Consider the following 26,867-nt stretch of genomic DNA (forward strand, 5'->3'; position numbering starts at 1 on the left):
ATCCAAAAGTTTGGGCTTCCCTGGTGGCGCAGTGGTTGAGAGTCCGCCTGCCGATGCAGGGGACGCGGGTTCGTGCCCCGGTCCGGGAGGATCCCACGTGCCGCGGAGCGGCTGGGCCTGTGAGCCATGGCCGCTGGGTCTGCGCGTCCGGAGCCTGTGCTCCGCAACGGGAGAGGCCACAACAGTGAGAGGCCCGCGTACCGTAAAAAAAAAAAAAAAAAATCCAAAAGTTTGACAACATACTCCCCTGATGAAGCTGTGTAGAAAAAAGGAATTTACATACATTGCTGACTGTGTTGCAAAATGCCAACAGTTCCATGGAGGGGGAGGGGTATTTGATCATACTTAGCAAAATTATGTATGAATTTGCTATTTGACCTAAGAATCCAACTTCTGGAACATACCCTAAAACAAGATATCCATAACTATTCATTACAGCATTATTTGTAATAGCAAAAGATTGGAAACCACCCAGATGTCCATCAATAGGGAAGTAGTTGAATACATTATGGTATATGAAATAAAATTATATTTTATGGCAAGACAAGAAAAATTTAAACATAAAAAAATTTTCTCTGCTCTTTGGTCCCCTCTTCCCACCTCTACTGTGCATTGTGTATCTGCATTATGCATCAACCAAACCTCTCCATTGGCAGGAATACCTGCTCAACAATAAAGAGCAACATTCTCCTAGCCCCAACAAGCCAACTCCTTACAAGATAACATTCCTTCTTAATCTTGTATGGGGCCACAATGACCCATGACCCACTACATGCTAGATTATATTAACTGTCAATAATACATCATTTAACATACAGCCCTCTGTCTCAAAAACTTATATAACTGTGCTTTCACCTGTAAAAGGCAGAACAGTTCTTGGAGCTTTCTGAGAGACTGTTCCTGGGTTATAACCCTCAATTTGGCACAAGTGGGCTTTCCTGGTGGCACAGTGGTTAAGAATCCAGCTTCCAATGCAGGGGACATGGGTTCAAGCCCTGGTCCGGGAAGATCCCACATGCCACGGAGCAACTAAGCCCGTGTGCCACAACTACTGAGCCTGCGCTCTAGTGTCCACGTGCCACAACTGCTGAAGCCCGCATGCCCAGAGTCCGTGCTCCGCAACAAGAGAAGCCACCACAATGAGAAGCCCATGTACCGCAACGAACCCCCCCCCACAACTCACCACAACCAGAGAAAGTCTGCACGCAACAACTAAAACCCAATGCAGCCAAAAATAAAGTATATAAATTTATTTTAAAAAAATTTGGCTCAAGTAAAATTTCCATTTCTTTCTTAGATCAAATGATTTTTTCATCAACAGGGACTAGTTGAATATATTGTGCTACATCTACACAATGGAGTACTGTGCAGAAATGAGGAATCTCTCTCTATATATACTAGTATTGAGTGATCTCCATAATTTATTAGTAAGTAAAAAAAAGTGGAAAAAAGTATGCTACCAGTTATCTAAGAAAAAGGGAGATATGGATAAATGTACATAAACTCTATTTTTAGAATAAAAAACATTAAAAAATGTTTAAATCATTGCCTACAGGGCAGGAAGGGAGTACAGGCGAGAATAAGGATTTTTCCGTGTGCAGGAAGGAAGGAAGCTGTACAATCAATGAGGTTAAATAAAACCTTGAATTCCTGAATTTGAATTGGAAGTTAGAGTTCATGATGCTTTTTATTAAAAACCAAAAGGCCATATTTACCCAACTGTGTCCACAGAACAGGTTATAAAAACAATACAACTCAATAACAATTAGTACCACAAACATTCAGATTATGGTCTTTATATATCATTTCCCACTAAAGGAACCAGAGCACTTTGAATAAATGGCTAATTATAGGTATTGGGTAAGAAATGTACAAAGCCAGCCAACAAAGCAATCAAAGACTACTATGGCCATGTCGAAAGGACTCAAGAGTCAACGTGAATAAGCTCCCATTGGTCTACTATGGCCTACAATAACTGCAATGGATTATAACTCAAAAAATATGTTTAAAACCCTGGATTCACAATCATAGCTGTTCACTTCTAGGGTTTTTATCCAACAGGAATTTTTTTTAACAGTTAGGTGATTATCTAATTTTATTTTTCATTAGAATAACCATTCATTCAGTATTACTTATTGACCAGTTAATCCTTTTCTCACTGATATGTAATACCAATGTCATATATCAAATTCACATATACATACATATCTTTTCTGGGCTATTTATCTTGCTCCTTTATTTGTCCATCCTTGTGCTAATACTATCTGAATTACTATGACTTTATATATAACTTGTTATCTAGTGGACAAGCCCCTTCAGTCTTATATTCCTCCTCAAATTGTCTTGGATCCTGTAAATATTTTTCTACATAAATGTGAAAAATATTAGTATAGTAACCTCAGCAGAAAAACACAACTTATTTTTAAAAATCACCAGCAGTTCTACACTGGAAATATGAAAAAGATTAACTGAATAAGTGGGTAACTGAATAAATTTAACACTCAACTACAAGGTTATATAGGATTAAAAGTTATAAAGTAGTATTTATTATACCTGAATGTTATTACGTGGTTTCTTGGGGAAAATATATAAGGACTTCGAGTTTTTGAAATATGAATTTTCCCCTATACTTTTTTGGTAAGGATAAGAACTGAAAAAGAGAAATAATCTTTAATAATCTTGAATCCAGAACGAACAATTCTTGCTAATACATATTTTCCCACACATAAAAAGAAAGTCCCGTAACTTTCCCAGAAATTGCAACTTGAACTACATACTGAACTACTATCAAAACTCATGTGCATATTTGTAAGTTTTTAGTCATTGGGAGCCATGACATTTCTTTTCTCTGTATCACAAACTGTTACAAATACTTTCTTTTTACTATTAACACTGGAACAGAAGCCCTATTCTGTGACTGATTGGCATGCAGAAATGACAGGGACAGGAAATGGGAAACGGTTCAGGGTTTTGGAATTCCCCCGGCTGCCTAATTAAGTGGCTTGTTATTTGGAAGTTTTTGAAATATTTGCCCCCTGGAGTTCCCCTGAAAGAAGAAAACATCTGATTTCATTGACAAAGAGTGTCTTCACGGAACATAAACTAAAAAATTCTCTCGCTGCAATGCAGCAAATATTTACTGTGTTCACCGCACTGCTAGAGAGGGGGGAGAAAAACGGTCCCTGACTAGGAAAACCAAGATTTTGTATTTACAATTTTTCTATCAGTTAACTAGTTAAACATGTCATTGATACAGGGCTCCTCTGTGGTTCACGTATGATTTATATATACACACGTATATGAATGTATACACTCCATCCTAGTCACATTCAGGAAAAAAAAAGGGGGAGTGAAGCCTGGCCTGAAGCACCGAACCGTTGCTAGTGATGAGCTTCTGAAATTAGGACACTTTCGTCAGTGCATTCGCCTCCAGAACAGAAAAACAAAAGTTTAAAAATAAAAGATACAGTGGTTGATTATAAAATAGATATACTCCCCAAAAGACTATAAAATCAAAGCTTCAAAATTAATCCTCTGATGCTGTTCTGCTTTCCAACACTCGTCTTTTTTCCATTTTCACGGCCAGCTGTTTAAGATTGACATCACAAAGCTGCTGAGGAAAACGGTTACAACCGTTCACTTAACCGAAGCCGAAACGCCGCCGGGTTGACTCCGCCCCCGGACGACGCGGTCACCCACGCCGAGGGGAGGCCCCACTAGAGGAATCCGGCTGGGGCTAGACCCCAACCGGGTGACGCGGGGGAGACGCTCACCGCCCGCGCTGGGGCGTTTCCGCAGGGCTTCCCGCGATTCAAAATCTACGGCTCACGCTTCGCCACGTCCCCCTCAGGAGAATGTCAGGAACGGCGAGGGAAGGAAACGTCAAAAGTGCTCACGCGGCGAAATTAAAGGTTGGAACGCCGAGGGGACGCCCGGCCCCGCCGCCCCCGCGGGCTAACAGACTGCGTACGGCCTAGCGCCCGCTTCGGGCCACTCTTCGCCTGCAGACGCCCCGGCGCCCTCGCGCGGCATGACGCGATCCCGGCCGGCGCGCTGTCGTCACTGTGCGTTGGCGTGGGCCCTGCGCGGGCGGGGGGCTTTGTGAGCACCGGAGCCGAGCCGTCCGGCTTCTTATTCTGTCGGCGTAGCAGCTCGCGGGGCTGTGGAGGATCCAGACTGCCGCGCCGTTCCCGCGTTTGCTACGCCGGCCCAGCGGTGAGTGCAGCTCCTTCCGGGCCCCGGCCGCGCGAGGCGGGTAGGGGCGCTCGGGCCGCGGGGGCCCGCTTCCCTGAGGCTGCAGTTGGGTGAGGGAAGACAGGGCCGGGAGCCGAGGCCGGGGGTCGCAGCGAGCTCTCTGTTCTCTTCACTCTCGCCGAGGCTGTTTAATTCGGAAGCTCCAGGTCCAAGACTTGGTGCCGAAAATAATTTTTTTTCAATTGACCTGTTTGCAAGTCTGCTCTGGCCGCCGCCCACTTCTCCGGCCCTTGGACTCTGACCAAGATGTTCGTCAAGTTTTTGCAGGGTTTTAAACTTAACCCTCGGTATTCCTTTGTTTAGTATGTTCAAACGGAGACAGTTGTGTGGCGGCAGATTCCCTGTATCAGATAGTTGCAACCGCGCTCTGCCGCTTTAGTGGTCTATTGTGTATTGTGAGAAATAGCTCCGGGAAATTAATAGGTAAATTCCATAGTTTCTCTTATTTTCCCTTGCAGTTTGTCTCCCGCCTTCAACCCCCAAAGCCACAGTTTGCCTAAAGAGGGCAAATCCACTGTACGGTGCTTGTAGATAAAAATCTGTAAAGATAGGACACCAAGTTCTGGTGTAACGAAAGCATTCATGCAAGTAGTCACATTCCCAAGGCCAGTGTTTCACAAGCCATTACTGTATATTGTTTTCAAGTTGTTTTCTGTGGTTGTTGCTTTGGAATTGTGAGGGCATTGTAGAGTTGTAGGGTTTTATGGGTGGGTTCCTGATGCATTTAATCTCACTGGTCAGTTTGCCTAGTCCTGGAGAGACTTGACATTAAAAAATAACTTTACAGTCTATTATGCCATCTAAATAACTGCTGCACTGTTGCTGATGGGTGCAGTCTCTTTCACCACTAGTCCCCCTTTGCCTGTAGCAAACTGCCAGAGATATTATCCTTAAACTATTAAAAGTTGTCACCAGAAGAGGGGAGGAGACCAAGGCCAAAATATGTTTCTGTGTCCATCTGTCTTCAAAGTTGTGCATTAAAAAAAGTATTCTTAGTGCTACGGGGAGTATATTGCATTTATTTTGATTAAAAACTTTTCTAATTAGTTTTGTTGACAAATAGCTGGAATGAAGCTGTATTATCTAAAGTGTAAATCACTTTTAGAATTTACTGAATAAATTGAAAAGAATATAAATTGTATTCATCGTGAAAATAGTTTTCTAAAATAGCGTTTGTTTTTTCTTTTCAGATATACAGCCCTGAAGAGTCTACTTTTTCCCCCTCATTTTTTCCCCTGCAGTAATAAATCCTATTATGGAGACTCAGAAACTTTATAAAGGGATATAGTTTGAATTCTGTGGAGTGTAATTTTGTGTATGAATTATACTTTTAAAATATGAAGGGTTTTCAGAAAGAAGGCTAGTAGAGTTAATTACTGGTTTATTATGCATGAGCAGTAATTTTGTTGGTAATACAGTACCTTAGGCATTTGTGATAACACTAGAAAGGACAAGCTGTATCTTGATAAATTGATTTACCTTTAATTACAAAATGAATGATATTATAGATGCATGATTCTTAAATGAAAGACAAGTTATTTAATATTTTTGTAAGAAGTTTCAGCTGTGGAAATTTTATGGTTAACTAGTTTATGGAGAAAATACCTTCATTTGATCAAGTATACTAAAGTGGTAGGCAAAGTTAGGAAGAAAGACAACATAATAATGATGCTGCAGGAAATGGAAACAAATACAGACAATATTTAACAAAGAAGAGTTAGCAGTTTGTGAGTTTTAAGCAAAATTCATTTCATTTGACACTGTACGCAGTATAACTGGTTTAGGTTCAACAACACTTGTAGGTGTTGACATCTCCAAAAGTTGTTAGCTGAAGCTAGTTTAACCTTCTTAAGTAAATACTATGATGATAAACTTTGTGAAATTGGCCCTTAGATAATGTGACCATATGAAAACTTTAATTCTTCTTGTTTACTAGAATAAAAGAAGATTAAAAAAAAATGTTAAAGTGCTCATAGGGAAAGAAGCCCGCATATAGTTTTTTCCTCTTGTAGCATAGTCATTAATTGGCTTGATATCCCGGCTTTGTAGCTTGTAACCGAAAGCAAATTAAAGGCATAATTTAGGTATTCTATCCTTGTTTAGAATTTTTGGAATATAAACCTCCTTGAAAAGTCAAGGAGTCTTAGCATATTTTTGGAGGTGTGTCAACTTCTTTCAGGCTATTAGGTCAGTATTACGCCAAATAACGAGCAAATAACATTTGAGTTAATATAATCCCAGAAAGTATTAAATAGTATCTTCGTAATTTAGGAGAGATATTCATCCTACCTGAGTATCAACTCAGGTATAAATCCAGTAAAGAAGGTGTAGTGAATTTTCCATAAGTAGGGGCCTATCATTTGATTCTTTTTTATGGAAAAAATCTAATGTGAAGGGAAGAGAATTGTCATGTGAAGGGTTTTAGCAGTCAAAAAGTAAAATGACTCATGCACAAAACTACCTCCCAAAGACTTTTCCCAGATCCCTTGTATCAAAAAATTAAGAGTATGATGGAAGATAGCACGATCTTGTCAAATTGGACAATCGTCAACAAACAGAAAATGAAATACGACTTTTCATGTGAACTCTACCGAATGTCTACATATTCAGCTTTCCCCGTTGGTGTTCCTGTCTCAGAAAGGAGTCTTGCTCGTGCTGGTTTTTATTACACTGGTGTGAATGACAAAGTCAAATGCTTTTGTTGTGGCCTGATGCTGGATAACTGGAAACAAGGAGACAATCCTATTGAAAAGCATAAACAACTGTATCCTAGCTGTAGCTTTATTCAGAATCTAGTTTCTGTTACTAGTCTGGAATCCACCTCTAAAAATGTTTCCTCTTCAATGAGAAACAATTTTACACATTCATTATTACCTACTTTGGAACATAGTAGCTCGTTCAGTGGTTCTTATTCCAACCTTTCACCAAACCCTGTTAATTCTAGAGCAGTTGAAGACTTTTCCCCAATGAGGACTAACCCCTACAGTTATGCCATGAGTACTGAAGAAGCGAGATTTCTTACTTACCAGATGTGGCCATTAACCTTTTTGTCACCATCAGAATTGGCAAGAGCTGGCTTTTATTATATAGGACCTGGAGATAGAGTAGCCTGCTTTGCCTGTGGTGGGACTCTAAGTAACTGGGAACCAAAGGATGATGCTGTGTCAGAACACCGGAGACATTTCCCCAACTGTCCATTTTTGGAAAATTCTCTGGAAACGCTGAGGTTTAGCATTTCAAATTTGAGCATGCAGACACATGCAGCTCGACTGAGAACATTTATGTACTGGCCTTCAACTGTACCAGTTCAGCCTGAGCAGCTTGCAAGTGCTGGTTTCTATTATGTGGGTAAGAAAGTGTATAGCTATACATTTTATCTAGTTCATTTTGATTTATATATTAGGACACGTATGTATTCAGTTTTATTATTGTGTTTTCTTTAGGTCGCAATGATGATGTCAAATGCTTTTGTTGTGATGGTGGCTTAAGGTGTTGGGAATCTGGAGATGACCCATGGGTTGAACACGCCAAGTGGTTTCCAAGGTAATTGTTTTGAAAGGTATTTCTACACAAATTCTGTGCTTAAAAGGAGTAGGCATACTTGAATGATTAAGTTTACATTTCAATATAACAAAGCTTCTTTATACCATTAGGGAATTAGCCTTTTTAAAACACCAAATTGTAACGTTAATTGTTTTGGTACAAAATGTTGTAGAATGTTGTATGATTTCTTTTGTAAGCCATGTATTCAGGATATAATTTAACTTATTCTTGATGAGTCACTTACAGTTATGGCCATACGTTTCATTTATGTTTTCCATTTTGCTTTAAAGAAGACTTAAGTATTATAAAAATATGTAAAATAGAACAAAAAGGAGATAAGTAAGAAAAAGATAAGAAGGAAAAAGGAAAATAAGGGACATGAAATGGATCTAGGAAAAGGATAAATACAAAAATGCATATAATAAAAGCTGATTGTACAATCAGTATTAAGTCTGATTATAATTGTAAATTATTTTTTCTCTGTACAATTTTATCTTGTCAAGGGAGATATGTCAAATATCTCCCTTTAGTCACTCTGTTTCTCCCACTATGTCCTATTTTTTACTATAGCCTAGAAAGAATTTAGAGGCAGTGCTGTTGATGGAAATAGAATTAGAAATTAATTCTGTTTTTGTTACTGAGTAGCTATGTGAACTTGGACAAGTCATGTGACACCTTTGATCCTTTCCTCATTTGTAAAATGAGGGAGTTGAAATAGATAATATGGTCTTTTAAAAAAATTGTAAAATGTACCTAACATAAAATTTGCCATTTTAACCATTTTTAAGTATACAGTTCTATGACATTAAGTACATTCACATTATTCCTCATTCATTACCACCATCTATTTCCAGACTTTTTTTAAATCTTCCCAGACTGAATCTTGTACTCATTTCATTAATTCCTCATCCCTCCGTCCCTGCAGCCCCTAGCAACCACCATTCTGCTTTCTGTCTCTATGAATTCGACCATGCTAGGTACTTTATATAAAAGTGGAATCACATCATGTAGGTAATGTTTTGACTGGTGAGTGCCTTTCACAATAATGAGGAATCTCTTGAACCTCTTTAATATTCATAATGTATCAAGATAAATTGTGACTTTTTAATTCTCAAAAGTGATACATATTTTGTTTACTTTAAATTATTATTGTAGGAAAAAAGCATGTTCCATTGTCAGAATTGTATTTTCTTTTCTTTTTATATTTTTGGCCCCACCACATGGCTTGCGGGATCTTAGTTCCCCAGCCAGGGTTGGAACCCAGGCCACAGCAGTGGAAGGGCCGAGTCCTAACCACTGGTCCACCAGAGAATTCCTGATTGTCAGAATTTTAAGTGATTTGATTGTGCTTGGCTCTATGAGAGTATGTACATATAATTTGAAATTTAATACTGTATTAAAAAGACAGAAACAGCTTTCCAATTCCAGTGTTTCAGTTGCTACATTTTGTCCTTTATAAAACAAAACCAAACAAAATCTTAGTTTACTTCTGTAATTTGTGTTTTGTTTTAGATGGTTAAGTAAGGGAAAAGGCCAGTGGTGCTTTTTGTAAGCAACAGATTTCAATTGTGGATAATCTTTAATCTCAGAAAATGAAAAACCAAAGTGGATAATCATTATCACTGTATTTTAACACAATTTATTCATTAATTAAATATTTATATGCCTACTGGATACTGTTTTATTTTATTTTTTCCCTCTTAACATTTTTAGTAATAATCATTTGGAAGAAGAGGTAATAGGGTTTACATTTCTATATACAAAGGAATTTCTGTTTTTCATCAGTATTGGTATTTACACAACAGTGTGGAATCAAATAAAAAACCAAGCCAAAGCAAAAGAAAGAAGAACCAAATTAAAGTGAAAGGCAAAAATTGTGGTACCATTGCATATGAGGTTGAAAATGAAATGAATAGGCAGACAAATGCAGATTTTGCAGCAGACCAGGAAGAATACTGGGTTTCATTTCGATTGAGCATGATAATTCATGACAGTAACAGCATTGTCTGAAGGCAAGAGTCCTAGGAATAAGTAGTTGAAAGTAATGATGGGAAATCAGACATCATGAGGATCTTTTTTTCCTTTCTAATATCTTTTTTTTAAATTGAAATATGTGACACAATATTATATTAGTTTGAGGTGTACTACATGGTGATTTGATATTTGCATACATTATGAAATTGTTACCATGATAAGCCTAGTAACCATGTGTCCCCATACAGAGTTATTGCAATATTATGACCATATTCTTTATGCTGTATATTACATCCCCATGGCTTATTTATTTTATAACTCAGGTTTGTACCTGTTAATCCCTTTCACCTATTTCCCTATATCCCCCTGATCACTATTTTAGATGCTGGGAATATATCAGTGAATAAGACAGACAAAAATCTCTGTCCTCATAGAATTTATTGGAGAAGGGGGAAATACGGGGCAGCCAATGTTCATTATACTTCCTGTCTTTAGTCGTTATGAATATAAGTTAGTCAGTCCCAGGATAAAAATACTTTAGAACTATATTAAGATCATGAACAATGAAAAGCTGTATTCTCTGCATGATGAACTTGAGTCTTGAGCATGCTTACATGATCTCTACTAAATCTAACCATTTACCAGTTGAAGGACATTTGGGGCAATAATGAATAAAGGCACTCTAAACATTAGTAAACCTTTGTGAACATATGTTTTTGTTTTGCTTAGGTAAATGTTGTACTTAGGAGTGGGATTAGTGGGTTGGATGGCAAGTTTTGTTTTCTATTGTAACTTTAGAAGGAACTGCCAAATCGTTTTCTGAAGTGGCTGTACCATTTTAAATTCCCACCAGGAATGTATGATACCTCTAAGAATTCCAGATTCTTAATGACACACGGTATTGTCAGTCTTTTTGATTTTAACCATTCTAATTGATGTGTAGTGGTATTTCACTGTGATTTTAATTAGCATTTCCTTAATGATTAATGATGGTGAGCTTCTTATTTGCCATCTATATACAGTTGTCCCTCAGTATCAGTGGGGGATTGGTTCCAGGACACTCCCAGGGATTCCCCTCAAGAAACCAAAATTCATGGATGCTCAAGTCCCTCATATGACATAGTACAGTCAGCCCTCTGTATCTGTGGGTTCTTCATCCTTGGAACTGTATTTTCTTTGATGAAGTGTCTCTTTTAAATTTTTTTTTTTTTCATTACTAAGTTCCGAGACTTTTCAATATATTCTGGATACAAGTCCTATATCAGATGTCTTTTGCAGCGTTTCAGTCTGTGGCTTGTCTTTCCTTTTCTTATTAGTGTATTTGATGAGCAGAAGATTTTAATTTTGAAGATGTCAGTTTATCAATTTTATCTTTTATGGATTGTGCTGTTGGTCTCTTAGCTAAAAAATCTTTACCTAACCTAAGGACAGAAAGATTTTCTCCTAGGGTTTCCCTGGTGGTGCAGTGGATAAGAATCTGCCTGCCAGTGCAGGCGACACAGGTTCAATCCCTGGTCCAGGAAGATCCCACATGCATGAGCAGCTACGCCTGTGTGCCACAACTACTGAGCCTGTGCTCTAGAGCCCGTGAGCCGCAACTACTGAAGTCCCGTGCCTAGAGCCCGTGCTCCGCAACAAGAGAAGCCACTGCAGTGAGAAGCTCGTGCACCGCAACGAAGAGTAGCTCCGGCTTGCCGCAACTAGAGAAAGCCCGCATGCAGCAACGAAGACCCAACACAGCCAAAAATAAATAAATAAAATAAAAATTAGAGGAAAAAGAAAAGATTTTCTCCTGTGTTTTCTTCTAGAAGTTAAATTGACAGGTTTTGTATTTAGGCATATGATTCATTTTTAGTTTGTTTTTGTGTATACTATGGACATAAATCAAGGCTTGTTTTTTGCATATTTTATCAAGTTGTCTAGCACCGTTTGCTGAAAAAACAAAAGGGAAGAAACAGAAACATGTTATATGAACTTCCTGGAACACCATTGAGAAATTCTAGTAGTTTGAAAGCAAGTATTTGGGAAACACTGTCACAGGTATAGATGAAAATACTTGATTCTCTATTTTTTAGAGAGAGGGTTTGTGTTAAGTATAATGGTAGAGTGGACAATGGAGATAGATTAGCAGATATTTTGTGAAAGATCACATTTTAGGAATAGCAAATTAAAGTTTCTGCTATGTTAAGTCCCCAAAGTAAATTATCTAGAACAGTATTTTTCAAGCCTTAGCTTGTGCTCCTTTGAGATCCAGACCTTTTTATTGTTGTGATTGTATTAATGCAATCAAACAAAATATCACAATGCATCAATGCATAGTAAGAATTTGTAATATTGTATGAGAGTTTTGTTCCTGTTAGATGTGTATATGTACTAGGTTGTGATGTAAAATGTTTTTACTTTGGGATACAATCAAATAATTTGAAAGCCACTTTTCTAGAGTAATCAGATTATATTTTTGTTATAAAAGAACTTAAAAATTTTTCCTCTTACGTTTTAGGTGTGAGTTCTTGATACGCATGAAAGGGCGGGAGTTTGTTGATGAGATTCAAGCTAGGTATCCTCATCTTCTTGAACAGGTAAATATGTTTTTATAATTGGCAACATTGAGTTCTCCTAGATAATAATTACAAATATGATTAGAAGTGACGATTACATCTGTTTTCTCAATTATAGTTACATGTTTTGTGTCCATCTTAATGGACATGTTTGTTCAGGGGCTTTTAAAAAATGACTCTTTTTTCCTTTTTTTTGAAAAATCACTCAACCTGCCACTGTACAAATTTGTGGTGGGGTTGGAGAAGAGCTTTAGTGTCTCCTCCGTATTTTTGAGAAAAACAAAATAACTTGTTAGCAGTTTGGAGTCTCTGAGAGTGATTCAGCTGAAATATGACTTTCTAAGTGGGATGAGAAACCATTAATACTTTTTCCTGTTTTCTTGAAACTAGAGAAATACTTGAATTCTAATTTGGAATTGGGTGATGTATAAGGAAATGTTTTATGATGATTAAAGTAAAACATAGCAAATTGAAGTATGTTTTCAAAAGCGTGTATACAGTAATTAAGATAAACTTAATGTTGCTATGTTCAGGTTGTTTGAGATTTCTGATTTTATCTATTATTTTTTTCTACTGTTTCATAGCTATTGTCAACTTCAGATACTCCTGGAGATGAAAATGCTGATCCACCAAGTATGTATGAAAATATTCCAAATATAGGATAGGATTTTTTTGTCAGAATATTAAGAATGAAAGTATGTAAACAAAGGACTTCTGAGGTCATAGAAAAAAGTGCTAGAAAGTTAATAAATATTATGTATCTACTAAGATTCATGACATTTTTAGAGGATTCTTGGAAGTATTCTAGTTTTTGTTCTTAAAGTGCTGACATTCTCACTGGAGAGACAAGACAAGTGCAAAAGAAAAACAACTTCAGGGAATACCAAATGAGAAGAGCAAATAATAAGCCCTCCAAAGAGGAAATGTTTGTATAAGCTAGCATGTTTGGAAAGACCCAGTTCACATGGTTTGAAAATTGGGCTAGATATTAGGTATTTGCCAGGTATGTAGTAGTTTAGTGCAAGGATAGGAAATATGTCTTCTGGTTATAATTTAATTTTAGCCACATCTGGCATTTAGTGTATAGTGTTATTCAGGTCTCCTTTTTCCTTATTAACTTTCTGTCTGGATGATCTAGCCAGTCTTGAAAGTGGGATATTGAAGTCCCCTACTATTATTGTATTGCTCTCTATTTCTTCCTTTAGTTATGTTAATATTTGCTTTAAATGTTTAGATGCTTCAATGTTTATTGCATATAAATTTACAATTGTTTTGTGTACTTTTTGTTTTGTTTTGTGTACTTTTAATGAGTTGACCCCTTCATCACTACATACAGTGATCTTTGTCTCTTGTCACTGATTTTGACTGAAAGTCTATTTTATTTTATGTAAGTATAACCATTCCTCATTACTTTTGATTACCATTTGCATAGAACACCTTTTATATCTTTTCATTTTCAACCTTTCTGTGTCCTTAAAGCTAAAATGATTCTTTTATAGGCAGCATACTGTTGGATCTAGTGGGTTTTTTTTAATCCATTCAGCCATTCTGTGTCTTTTGATTGGAGAATTTAGTACATTTACATTTAAAATAATTATTGGTATTGTAATTATTGATATATAAGGACTTTTTATTATGATTTTATTAATTGTTTTCTGACTTTTTTTAGTTCCTTCGTTCATTTCTTCCTCTTTTGCTCTCTTCCTTTCTGATTTATTTTCTGTAGTAGTGTGCTTTAATTTCTCTGTTGTATTTTCTGTATGTACTATAGGTTTTTTCTTTGTGTTTACCATGAAGCTTATGTAAAATATCTTAGATACAATAGTCTATTTTAAGCTGATAACAACTTACCTTCATTTACAAAAACTCTACAGTGTTACTTCTTCTCACCCCATGTTTTACACTATTGATGTCATACATTTTATATTCTGCATCCAGTAACAAGTTAATATAGTTATAGTTAATAATATTATTGTTTTGTGTTTTTTATTTTTATGTTTTTTTCTATAAATATTTCTTTTTTCTTTTAATTTTTATTGGAGTATAGTTGGTTTACAATGTTGTGTTAGTTTCAGGTGTACAGCATAGTGATTCAGTTATACATATACATATATTCGTTCTTTTTCAGATTCTTTTCCCATATAGGTTATTGTAGAATATTGAGTAGAGTTTCCTCTGTAAGTCCTTTTTGGTAATCTATTTTATATATAGTTATGTGTGTATGTTAATCCCAAGCTCCTAATTTATCCCTTCCCCCCACATTTCCCTTTTGGTAACCATAAGTTTGTTTCTGAAATCTGTGAGTCTATTGCGTTTTGTAAATAAGTTCATTAAATCAATTTTTAAAAAATTAGATTCCATATATGAGTGATACCATATGATATTTGTTTTTCTCTGACTTCTCTTAGTATGATAATCTCTAGGTCTATCTATGTTGCTGCAAATGGCATTATTTCGTTCTTTTTTATGGCTAATATTTCATTGTATATATGTACCACATTTTCTTTATCCATTCCTCTATCAGTGGATGTTTGGGTTGCTTCCATGTCTTGGCTATTGTAAACAGTGCTGCAGTGAACATTGGGGTGCATGTTTCTTTCCAAATTATGCTTTTCTCCAGATATATGCCCAGGAGTGGGATTACTGGATCTTATGGTAGTTCTGTTTTTTAGTTTTTTAAGAAACTTCCATACTATTCTCCATAGTGGTTATACCAATGTACATTTCCCACCAACAGCATAGGAGGGTTCCCTCTTCTCTACACCCTCTCCAGTGTTTATTGTTTGTAGACTTTGATAATGGCCATTCTGACTGGTGTGAGGTGATACCTCACTGTAGTTTTGATTTACATTTCTCTGATAATTAGTGATGATGAGCATCTTTTTATGTGCTTTTTGGCCATCTGTATGTCTTCTTTGGAGAAATGTCTATTTAGATCTTCTGCACATTTTTTGATTGAGTTGTGTTTTTTTTTGACATAGAGCTGCATGTGCTGTTCGTATATTTTGGGAAGTAAGCTCTTGTCGGTCGCATCATTTGCAAATATTTTCTCCCATTCTGTGAGTTGTCTTTTCATTTTGTTTATGGTTTCTTTTGCTGTGCAAAATATATTGTTGTTTTTTAACTTGTGCTAGAGATACAGTATAGGGTGTTATGAATTTGACTACATATTTACCTTTACCAGTAAGTTTTATTTCATGTTGTTACTTAGCATCTCTTCATTTTAACTTGAAATCACTTTAGTATTTCTTCTAAGGCAGGTTTAGTGTTGATGAACTCCCTCAACTTCTGCTTGTCTGGAATGTTTTTATCTCTCCTTCATTTCTGAAGGACAGTTTTGCCAGTGTTCTTGGTTGGCATTTTTTTTTTCTTTTAGCACTTTGATATATTAAGTCATTCTCTCCTGGCCTTCAAGGTTTCTGCAGAGAAATGTGCTGATAGCCTTAGGGGGTTCCTTTGTATATGAGGAGTCATTTTTTTCTTGCTGCTTTCAAAATGGTTTCTCTGTCTTTTAATATTTTGACTGTAATGTGTCTTGGAGTAATCTTTGGGCTGATCTTACTTGAGGTTCCTTGAGCTTACTGTTTGTGGATATCCATATCTCTCCCAAGATTTAGGAGCTAAAGTTTTCAGCTATTATTTCTTTAAGCTTTCTTCCCTTTTTTCTGTCTTCTGGGATTCCCATGATTTGACTGTTTATTCATTTGGTTGTGTCCTATAATTCATGTAGGCTTCCTTCATTCTTTCATTCTCTTTTCCTTTTGTTCCTATAACTGGCTAATTTCAAATGATCTCCATTTGAGTTCTCTGATTCTTTCTTCTGCATTAGCAAGTCTGTTGTTGAAGTTCTCTATTGATGTTTTTCAGTTCTGTCCTGGTATTCTTCAGCTCCAGGTTTTCTGCTTGATTCTTTTTTGTGGTTTCTGTTTCTTGATTAAACTTCTGATTTTGTTCATGCATTGTCATCTTCATTTCATTTAGTTGTTTATCTTTGTTCTCTTGAATTTTGTTGAGTTTTTTTAAGGTGACTATTGAGTTCATTGTCAGGCAAATCATAGATCTTCATTTCTTTGGGGTCAGTTCTGGATCTTTATTGGTTTCTTGTGATGGTGTCATATGTGCCTGATTTGTATGATATTTATATGTAGCCTTGCCTTGGTGTCTGTGCATTTGAGGGAGCAAACGCTGCTTGCAGTCTTTATTGACTGGTTTTGGCAGGTAAAGACCTTCTGCTTTCAGTCTTGATGGATACTGAGCTGTTTCTGGGTTTGTAGCTGGGACCATGGTCAGGGATTCAGGTGCCTGGTACAGGCCAGTCTTCTCAAAATGGCTCTCCTTGGTCTTGGAATACACTTGGGTTTCATAATTTTATACCTAAATCCCAAAGCCTCCCACAAAAGGCACTTTTGTCCTTGGATGGATTCTAAAATGTTGTTGCGTGGGGTACAAGTTGGGGGCAACTTAACCGGCAATCTTGCTATCATAGTTTCCTGCATCCTTCTTAAGGTATGTTCCTCACTTGGCTTCCTGGACACCACATTCTTTTTTGTTTTGTTTTGTTTTGTTTCAGTACGCAGGCCTCTCGCTGTTGTGGCCTCTCCCGTTGCGGAGCACAGGTTCCGGACGCGCAGGCTTACGGGCCCAGCCGCTCTGCGGCATGTGGGATCTTCCCGGACCAGGGCGCGAACCCATATCTCTTGCATTGGCAGGCGGACTCTCAACCACTGTGCCACCAGGGAAGCCCTGGACACCACATTCTTGGTTTTCCCCTATTTCCCTGGTTGATCATGAACAATTTCCTTTGGTGGTTACTCCTTTTTCAAACCTCTAAATGATGGAGTACCTCTCAACATTCAACCCAAATGTATTTCTCCATTTCCTGAGCTGCCGACTGTTTAACTACCTGTTTAAATCTCTACTTGTTTATACTGGGTGTCTCAGAGTTAATATAACCAAAGCAAACATTTTCTCCCTGTCCTTCATCCTTCAAATTTGCTCTTTCTCTGGTCTTCCCAACTCAGTTAATGGCACTCACTTCCTAAGGTCAAAAGTTGACTTAAGTTAGACATCATCCCTGATTCCTCCTTTTACTTGGTATATTTAATCTGTTAGAAGTCCTTCCATCTCTGCCTTTATAATATGTCCCAAATCTTACCACTTCTCTCCATCTCCACCACTATTAGCCTGATTCAAGCTGCCATGAGTGCCATAACGTCATTTTATGACTTTTTGTCATAAAATCCTAACAGGGCTCCCTGATTCCATTTTACCTCATTAAAATTTATCACAGAGCTGCCAGAATCATCTTTTGAAAAAACAAATCAGGTTTTATCAGTACCCTACTTAAAACCCTCCTAGAATATTGTAGCAAACTTAGAATAAAATATAAATTCCTCAAAAGGCTCTACATCATCCAGGCATCACCCTCATTTCTGACTTTGCATCACCTTTTTGTTTCTTAAATATATCAAGCTTTTCTCTTGACTTGAGGCTTTTATACTTGCTGTTCTCTTTGCCTGAAAGACTTCTTTCAGATATTCCCATAGCTCACTCCTTATCTTTCAGGTGTTTGTTCTGGCGTGTTCTCTCTTCAGACAGGGTTTCCACATATGTTTGAGCAAGGGAGCACATGCACATTGTATATTTATTTTTATTATAAAACAGTTTTCCAGCAGGTGGCAGTAAAGTGTCTTGAAGAATTATGTCATTTTGTAATTTTCACAGAAGTGCCATATTGGCTAACATTGACCCTGTTCTCAGAAAATGCTTCTCTGATCACACTCAAAGGTCTTGTCCATCCTTTAAGTTCAAACTCTAATGCCATCTTTTCCATGAAGTTTTTGTTGATTTCCCCCACTTTTCTAGCTGAATTAAGATAATTTTTCACTTCTAAATTTGTGTAGCATCTCAGTTTCCAAAATTGACTGCACATCAGAATCATTTGAGGAATATTTAGAATATTCCTATGCCCCATCCCGAAGAGTCTCTAATTAAGTAGATCTAGGATGTGGGAAGTGGTATTTTTTAAAAGTACAGCCTATTACTACACTCTCATTTGATGCTTATCAGGTTCAAACGTTTGTTGGAGTTATAGGTAGTTGGTGTATATAGCTCATCTCCCTTACCAGGATATAATCTGTACTAGAGTAAAGACTGTATCATAGTCATTATTCTCTGTATTTTTATATTTATGGAATTTATACAAATACATGTCTTTTAAACTAGTTGTTCATTTTGGACCTGGAGAAAGTTCTTCAGATGATGCAGTCATCATGAATACACCTGTGGTTAAAGCTGCCTTGGAAATGGGCTTTAGTAGAAGCCTGGTAAAGCAGACAATTCAGAGTAAAATCCTAACAACTGGAGAGAATTACAGAACAGTTAATGATATTGTGTCAGCACTTCTTAATGCTGAAGATGAAAAAAGAGAAGAAGAGAAGGAAAGACAAACTGAAGAAACAGCATCAGGTATTTGGGAATGTTAGTCACCTGCGTTACTTCCATTGAGGGCTCATAGGACTGTCTCACATGTTGCAGGACAGTGAGCATCCCCGTCTGTCCACTAACTGCTAGTGACAGCCACCAGTCATTTCCAGCCTCACATCCCCTTCACTATGTATCACCCTAGTCGAGAAGCACTGACTACAGTTGTTTTTGTTTTTGTTTTTTTGAATGCTTATTTTCCAAGAAGATTGCTGATTTATGCTAATCAGAGGATTTTAGCATAATTCCTTTCTTGAGCTATATTGCATTTCTTCCTCATACATTAACAAATTTAAACTATTTTGAAAAAGCAAGATTTTATAGTTGGGTGCCTGTCTTGTTTCTACTTTTTTTTTTTTTTTAAGTTCCTTCAAATCATATTCTTAACATGGTGTTTGACTGTCTAATCCTTGCTTAGTGATCCTTATGCAAAAAATAGAACCCATGATGAAATCCTAGGCTTTGATGAGAAGCACCTGCCCAGTCCAAAGATAGTAGAGAACTGATTTTGGTATTCATCCAGTTTTATGTTAAGCCTCAGACTCCCAAAACAAGTCTTTTGAGTAATCATTCCTTTAATAAATGTTAATTGAGGATGAGCACCTGTGCCAAATAATGTGCTTGCTATTCATGGTGCTTGCTTTCAAGGAGCTTATAGACTAGCTGTGGAAACTAGTATGCAGAAGATAGGGTTAAAGGACCAGCAGAGGTGAAGGTTGCATATATAGTGTAAATTGGGGCATTTGGGTTGGAAGACACTTTCTCAGTTTAAGCTTTTAAGTAATGTTAGGAATAGTTTGAGAACCTCATTGTTTGGCCATGTTACACAGTGTTTGAAGTCTGATTTCTAGTTGAGACAGGTTTGTGTTTAAACCCTGGCTCTGTCAGTTACCAGGTTGGCAATTAACTTAACCAGACCTCAGTTTTTCTCATCTGTAAAATGGGGATGATAACAGTACCAATTGCATGGAGCAGCTATAGGAATCAAATGAGATGTTACAAGTAAAACAGTTTAGCACAGTGCCTAGAACATCAAAAAAAAATTTTAAGTAGATTTATTTGGGAAATGGGAAGGGCTTCGTGAAAGAAAGGGCCTGAGGAAAGTGAAAAGATTTTAAGATTGTTAACCAGTAATAAAACACAGGTTAAATGAAATCACTCTAATAAAACTGGTCACCATAGTTTTGTGACTTTCTTATTCTTCGTAAGGTTCAACGAATAGTCTTAAATTATGGATTTTTTGTTGTTTGTTTTGTTTTGTTTTTGGCCAAGTGGCATGTGGGATCTTAGTTTCCTGACCAGGGATCGAACCACGCCCCCTGCAGTGGAAGTGCAGAATCTTAACCACTGGACTGCCAGCGAAGTCCCTTGAATTATGGATTTGAAATTGTTTCTTAATAAGCAAACAAGTCAGAAAAGGAATAGGGAGGAAGAATTTAGGTTACTAATAAGAGAAGATCATTGAGACACCTGACTACATCTAGACTAGAATGGGAAGTAAGCAAAGCCAGGAGACAACTCTTGTGTTAGTAGTTGGGAATGACATGGAGATTGAAGAACAGATGTTAGTAGTGAGGTGAATTAGTAAGGTAGAAGGATATAAGTTGTGGTCAGAGAAGGGAATTCCATAATTTTGAGATGAATAGAGCGTTTGACTTCTAGAAAGAAGTAAAAGGTGAAGGAAATGGTCTTTTTTTTCCCCAGAACTTTACAATAGACTTTTTTTTTATTTCTCATTAAACTTGTAAATATGGAAATGTACTTTTTTTTTTTTAAGGTTGAAAGCAGGCAATTAAATATTATGGTCAACAGAAGAGGAACTTTTTGAAAAATACTGTAGGAATTTATGCCCATATTCCATAAATGTAGGAAATTTAACAATGGATTTCGTGCCTTTTAAAAAAGATTAGGCTTGATTCATACGGAGTCTTTTTTAATTGCTATAAACCTAGACCTTTATTATTTTTTATTTTATTTTTTTCTGCGGTAGGCGGGCCTCTCCCTGCTGTGGCCTCTCCCGCTGCAGTGCACAGGCTCTGGACATGCAATCTCAGCGGCCATGGCTCACGGGCCTAGCCGCTTCACGACATGTGGGATCTTCCCGGAACAGGGCACAAACCTGTGTCCCCTGCATCAGCAGGCGGACTCTCAACCACTGCGCCACCAGGGAAGCCCAAACCTAGACCTTTATAAGACAATATTGGTAGCTAATTATGTGACAGATATTGTGATAAGTACTTCACATGTATCTCATTTAATCCTTACAACTCTTTGAGAAAGGTACTATTATTATCTGCATTTTACAGATGAGGAAACTGAGGTGTATGGAGGTTAGGGCACATAGCTAGTAAGTGGCTAAGCCAGTGTGGAGCTCTAGGTCTGTCCTAACTCTACAGCTCAAACTCTTCAACACTGCTTACTGCTTCTTAAACATGGAGTTGAAGACACTAAAGGAGACCTGATTCTATAACTGATTCTTTCTGTGACCTTGGATAGGTCACAGTTAATGATATTGTGAGTCTGTCTCTCCCTATCTGAAAATGAGAAGCAGTCATACCTGCCTTGTTTAATTGATAGGATCTTTTTATCAAAGGAGACAATTCATATGAAAATGCTCATAAAAGTAAAGTGATATAATGCAAAGAGAAGTCAGTAGTAATTCCATGGGGGCAAAGTACAGAGGTTGCAAATTTATACTGCCCTCTAAAATTCTCTGCTTACTCTCAGCAGGATAAAGCAGGGTTCTAAGACAGGTAAATATATAGACTTTAATAAGTTAAAAAAACAGAGACCATGTGTGTACTTATATATAATATGCCTTAGCTAAATCTTCTGAAAGTTTTCCAAGTGACAGACATTAAACTGCAGAGGAGTAATTTTGTCCTTCTTTTTCCAGCTCCTATTTATTTAGTGTCTGAATTGTTCATAGGGTTGGTTGTTAGTATATGAGTGTAGTTGGAGCAGTTTATAATCTAATGGATTTTTCTTTCTTTTTTCTAACATGAAGATGATTTGTCCTTGATTCGGAGGAATAGAATGGCTCTCTTTCAACAGTTGACATGTGTGCTTCCTATCCTGGATAATCTTTTAAAGGCCAATGTAATTAATAAACAGGAACATGATATTATTAAACAAAAAACACAGATACCTTTGCAAGCAAGAGAACTGATTGATACCATTTTAGTTAAAGGAAATGGTGCTGCCAACATCTTCAAGAACTGTCTTCAAGAAATTGACTCTACATTATATAAGAACTTATTTGGTGAGTTTGTTGGTAAAGTTATTTTAGAAATTCTTGGGATTATGTTCATCTTTGTGTTTGACAAACAAAACGAATTCAATTAGCAAACTATACATTTAACTTGTTCTAAAAAGTGAAGTCTTTTATTACCCAAGTAGCATGGCTAAATAATTTCTGATGATAAATAGCTAGAATCTGTGTTGTTCAGGATATAGTAGGTGAAAAATAATAGGTAGTAGATGAAGCAGTCTTGTATTTGGTAGAGTGATGCCTTAAAAAAATTTTTTTTAATTGAGATATAGTTGATTTACAATATTATATAAGTCCCAGTTGTACAGCACAGTGATTCAAAATTTTTGTAGATTATACTCTGTTTATAGTCATTATAAAATATTGGCTATATTCCCTGTGCTGTACCATAAATCCTTGTAGCTTGTTTATTTTATACATAGTAGTTTGAACCCCTTAGTCTCCCTATCCTTATCTTCCCCTCAACTTCCCTCTCCCCACTGGTAACCACTAGTTTGTTCCTTATATCTTTGTCTTTATCTTATTTGTTATATTCACTAGTTTTATTTTTTAGATTCCACATACAAGTGATAAAATAGAGTATATGTCTTTCTCTGTCTTATTTCACTAAGCACAATACACTCCAGGTCCATCCATGTTGTTGCACATGACAAAATTTCATTTTTTTATTAAAAAAATATTTTTAATGAGTTATTAGAGTGATATCTTTGTTATGTTTTTCTTTCTTCAGTGGAAAAGAATATGAAGTATATTCCAACAGAAGATGTTTCAGGTAAAACAAAATTAAGACTTAGGACCAACATGAAATATTACCCTTTCATTTTTTTTAATGGAAGTTTCTGTTGTTACTAGGTCTGTCACTGGAAGAACAATTGAGAAGGTTGCAAGAAGAAAGAACTTGTAAAGTGTGTATGGACAAAGAAGTTTCTATTGTATTCATTCCTTGTGGTCATCTGGTAGTATGCCAGGAATGTGCCCCTTCTCTAAGAAAATGCCCTATTTGCAGGGGTATAATTAAGGGTACTGTTCGTACATTTCTCTCATAAAAGAAAAATAGGCTATATGTTGCCTACATATAAAAGTATTTAAAATACTGTTTGAACATTTGAAGCTATCTGAAGTAAAAAAGGAATTATTGGTTCTTTAATTAGTAACATTTTTGTTCTACTCTGCTTTCTTTGGTACTAGTAATCTTGTTTCCAAAAGAATACCATATATAATATTTAATCTTAACCTCTGTTTATATGAAAGGTAAGATTTATGTTTGAGCTATATTACTGTACATGTATGAACACAGGAGGAGTTAAAGGAGCAATCTTAATGCTATTATGTATCATTTTAGGAGTGACTAGGTTTGGTATTCTTTCTGAAAGCTTTGAGTACTACTTTAGAATGTAGTTGAAAGAAATGGAAACCAGGAGCTCTGGAGTTTATCACAGTTATATTGCCAAATTCTCATTGGTGTTTTTTCAGTTGTGTTGTAAAATAAGGATTTTTCTCTTACAGGTAAAAAAGCTTTTCCCTAATTTGTGAGAAACATCTTAATAAAGGTCTTTAAAAAGACTACATCATCGATTTTTTTCCTCTGATTTAAAAAGTAATTTCTGTAAGCCTTCACAGGGTTATATAAGGATGAGATAATGTACATAAGCATAGTATCTGTCACATTGTAAGCACTTCAGATGCTAGTTATTAAGTTAAAAAATTGAATTCATGAAACATTACCATGAAGTGTTTTTTTTAACAGTAATGGGATTTATGAGAATTTCCTTTAGATGGTAATATCTGTCTAGTTGCTTTGTATATTATAGATATTATTTGAATTAAAAATCCATATCAAAAATTATTAACAAATAGAATTATGTAAATCTTCATTGGAATTTAAAAAAATAGTTTAATCATTTTGTTGTTGAGTAAGTGTTGGTGGGATGAGGAGGTGGAATACAGGCAATGGTAAGTATCTTTTTTTGGGTCCAGTCATATTTGACCTTTCCCAGGTCTGGGTCTATGGCAGACATCTGAGGCCAGGTGGAAAGGAGGTTTAATATTAAAAACTCTTCTTATCCTAAAACTCCTTTAGATCCCTTTAAAATAGAGAATATAGTAGGAAGAAAGAAAATTTATCCTTTTTTTTTTTTTTTTTTTCCCCACAGAGCATAGGTGCTCTTTAATGACGGTTAAATAAAAATAGGCAGGAGTTCTATAGAAAACAGTATCCATAAGGCCCTGGCATGCATCCCAAGGGCCATGGGGGTGGGTCCTGTGCCACCCTGGCCGCAGCATGGCCCCTTTCTTCTGTGACTTGTGGGACACTCACCACTTTTGGCCTGGGCCTGGGTCCCCAGAAAGCCCGAATCCTCTGCTGGGCAGAGAGCTGCCCTGCAGGCTCCACGAAACTTCCATGGGCCCAGGCCTGGCCTTATAAGAAGTCTGAGGCTCTGTGTCTGTCAGAGAGCTGCAGCAAGTTTTCCATGATGCAGGAGAGGTCCTGGCTGATGGGGGTGTGTGTGGCAAAGCCAGGAGCAGGTGTGCTTGTGAGAGTCTGGGGCCCACCAGCTGGACTCTTGCTTTGTTTCCATCCTGATGTGTTGATGCATTTATTTAAGTCCAAATGCATATGTCTTGGTGCAAGACCTTATGTCAGTGAGAGAAAGTTTCTCCCTGCCATCATAGAGGGAATCAAATCATTTTTGACACTGGTATTTAATAAAACCTATATTGAGGATTCACTGTGTACCAGGCACAGGGCTACTAGATTCTTTTAATAATTAAGATGTGTTGTTAGCTGAATTGTGTCCCCCAAATTTGTATGTCAAAGTCCTAATCCTGAGTATCCCAAAATGTGACTGTATTTCAAGATTGGGCATTTAAAGAGGTAATTAAGGTAAAATGAGACCATGTGAGCCCTAATCCAGTACTGTATGACTGGTATCCTTATAAGAAGAGATTAGGGCACAGACACACCCAGGCAGTGGACCATGTGAAGATACCTGAGGAAGACGGTCATCAGCAAGCCAAGGTAAGGACTTCCCTGGTGGCACAGTGGTTAAGAATCCGCCTGCTAATGCAGGGGATATGGGTTCGATCCCTGGTCTGGGAGCATCCCACATGCTGCAGAGCAACTAAGCCTGTGCACCACAACTACTGAGCCTGCACTCTAGAGCCAGCGAGCCCCGACTACTGAGCCTGCGTGCCACGACTACTGAAGCCCGCGCACCTAGAGCCGTCTGTGCTCTGCAACGAGAAGCCACCACGAGAAGCCCATGCACTGCATTGAAGAGTGGCCCCCGTTTGCGGCAACTAGAGAAAGCCTGCACACAGCAACGAAGACCCAACATAGCCAAAAATAAAAATAATTAATTAATTTTAAAAAAATCTTGGGAAAAAAAAAAGCCAAGGTAAAAAAGCTTCAAAAGAAACCACGTCTTCCAACATCTTGATTTCAGACTTCCAGCCACCAGAACTCTGAAAAAATAAATTTCTGTCGTTTAAGCCACCCAGACTTAGTACTTTGAATGGCAGCCCTAGCAAACTAATACAAGGTGCTAAATAATTCAAAGCACGTTAGCTATAATCCTTTTGTTTGGCTGTACCCTGCAGGCCTGCCAGCCCTTTACTTGCCCCACCTGTAGACAAAGACCGAAGAAAAAGCCCAAAGTCAGTGACGGAGACATCAATGGTTTAATGCAGGGGTCCCCAACCCCCAGGCCACAGACTGGTACTGCTCTGTGGTCCATTAGGAACTGGGCCACACAGCAGGAGGTGAGCGGCGGGCGAGCGACCGAAGCTTCATCTGTATTTACAGCCACTCCCCATCGCTTGCATTACTGCTTGAGCTCCACCTCCTGTCGGATCAGTGGCAGCACTAGATTCTCATAGGAGCATGAACCCTACTGTGAACTGTGCATGCAAGGGATTTAGGTTGTGTGCTCCACATGATAATCTAATGCCTGATGATCTGAGGTGGTGATGCTAGTGCTGGGGAGTGGCTGCAGATGCAGATCATCATTAGCAGAGAGCTTTGCATACAGACCATAATAAATCAGTTGCTTGCAGACTCATATCAAAACTCTATCAGTGAGTGGCAAGTGAAAACAAGCTGAGGGATCCCACTGATTCTGCATTATGGTGAGTTGTATAATTATTTCATTATATGTTACAATGTAATAGTAATAGAAATAAAGTACACAATAAATGTGCTTGAATCATCCCCAAACCGTCCCTCCCCCCACCCCCGGTCCATGGAAAAATTGTCTTCCATGAAACTGGTCCCTGGTGCCAAAAAGGTTGGGGACCACTGGTTTAATAGATAGGGGGATTTTCCATGTCTGAAGTAAGGTCCCCCTGGAGTGACATTTCACTGTCTGGTAGAAGGGGGCGGGACATGGCATCAGGTACCAGTTACAAGGCGAATTGATGTCAGGTTGGCTCTTCAGTTACCAGGGAAACCAGCAGAGGTGCCATGCCCCTCACTGCCCCTTTGATAAGCTATCTTAGTGGAGATGTTCTGATCTAAAGTCAGAACAATCATTAGCTGGGACATAGTGCAAGTAGGTAAGGTCAGTAAGGTGAGTAGGGTGTAGGTGAAGCAGGCACTGGTTGAGCAGGGGATGTACAGAGAGCAAGAGAACAGCCATTTTGAGGACTGGACCATGCACCTTTAAACAACTGCAAAATAAAGTTTGAACATGGGTCTACTTTGACTCCTTAGCATGTGCTTTTTAGGCAAATTGTCCAACTAAGCTGTATTAATATTTTTGAAAATTTCATGTGCTACCATCCAG

At 37.6% G+C, this 26,867-nt stretch overlaps 1 protein-coding gene across 1 annotated transcript; it reads left to right on the forward strand.

The window, feature by feature from the left end:
• The first annotated feature begins 3,593 nt into the window (after positions 1-3,593).
• BIRC2 (baculoviral IAP repeat containing 2) lies at positions 3,594-23,649 on the forward strand. Its single transcript, XM_027087845.1, has 9 exons — positions 3,594-4,215; positions 5,445-7,602; positions 7,698-7,797; positions 12,272-12,350; positions 12,914-12,962; positions 18,555-18,797; positions 21,820-22,074; positions 22,814-22,855; positions 22,936-23,649. Exons 2-9 carry the CDS (start codon positions 6,702-6,704, stop codon positions 23,127-23,129), a joined length of 1,863 nt encoding a protein of 620 aa, XP_026943646.1. The 5' UTR covers positions 3,594-4,215; positions 5,445-6,701; the 3' UTR covers positions 23,130-23,649.
• The last annotated feature ends 3,218 nt before the right edge of the window (positions 23,650-26,867 follow it).

Source organism: Aethalodelphis obliquidens, unplaced genomic scaffold (assembly GCF_003676395.1).
Source record: "Aethalodelphis obliquidens isolate GAN/ISIS:26980383/991018 unplaced genomic scaffold, ASM367639v1 scaffold60, whole genome shotgun sequence".
Lineage (NCBI taxonomy): Eukaryota > Metazoa > Chordata > Mammalia > Artiodactyla > Delphinidae > Aethalodelphis > Aethalodelphis obliquidens.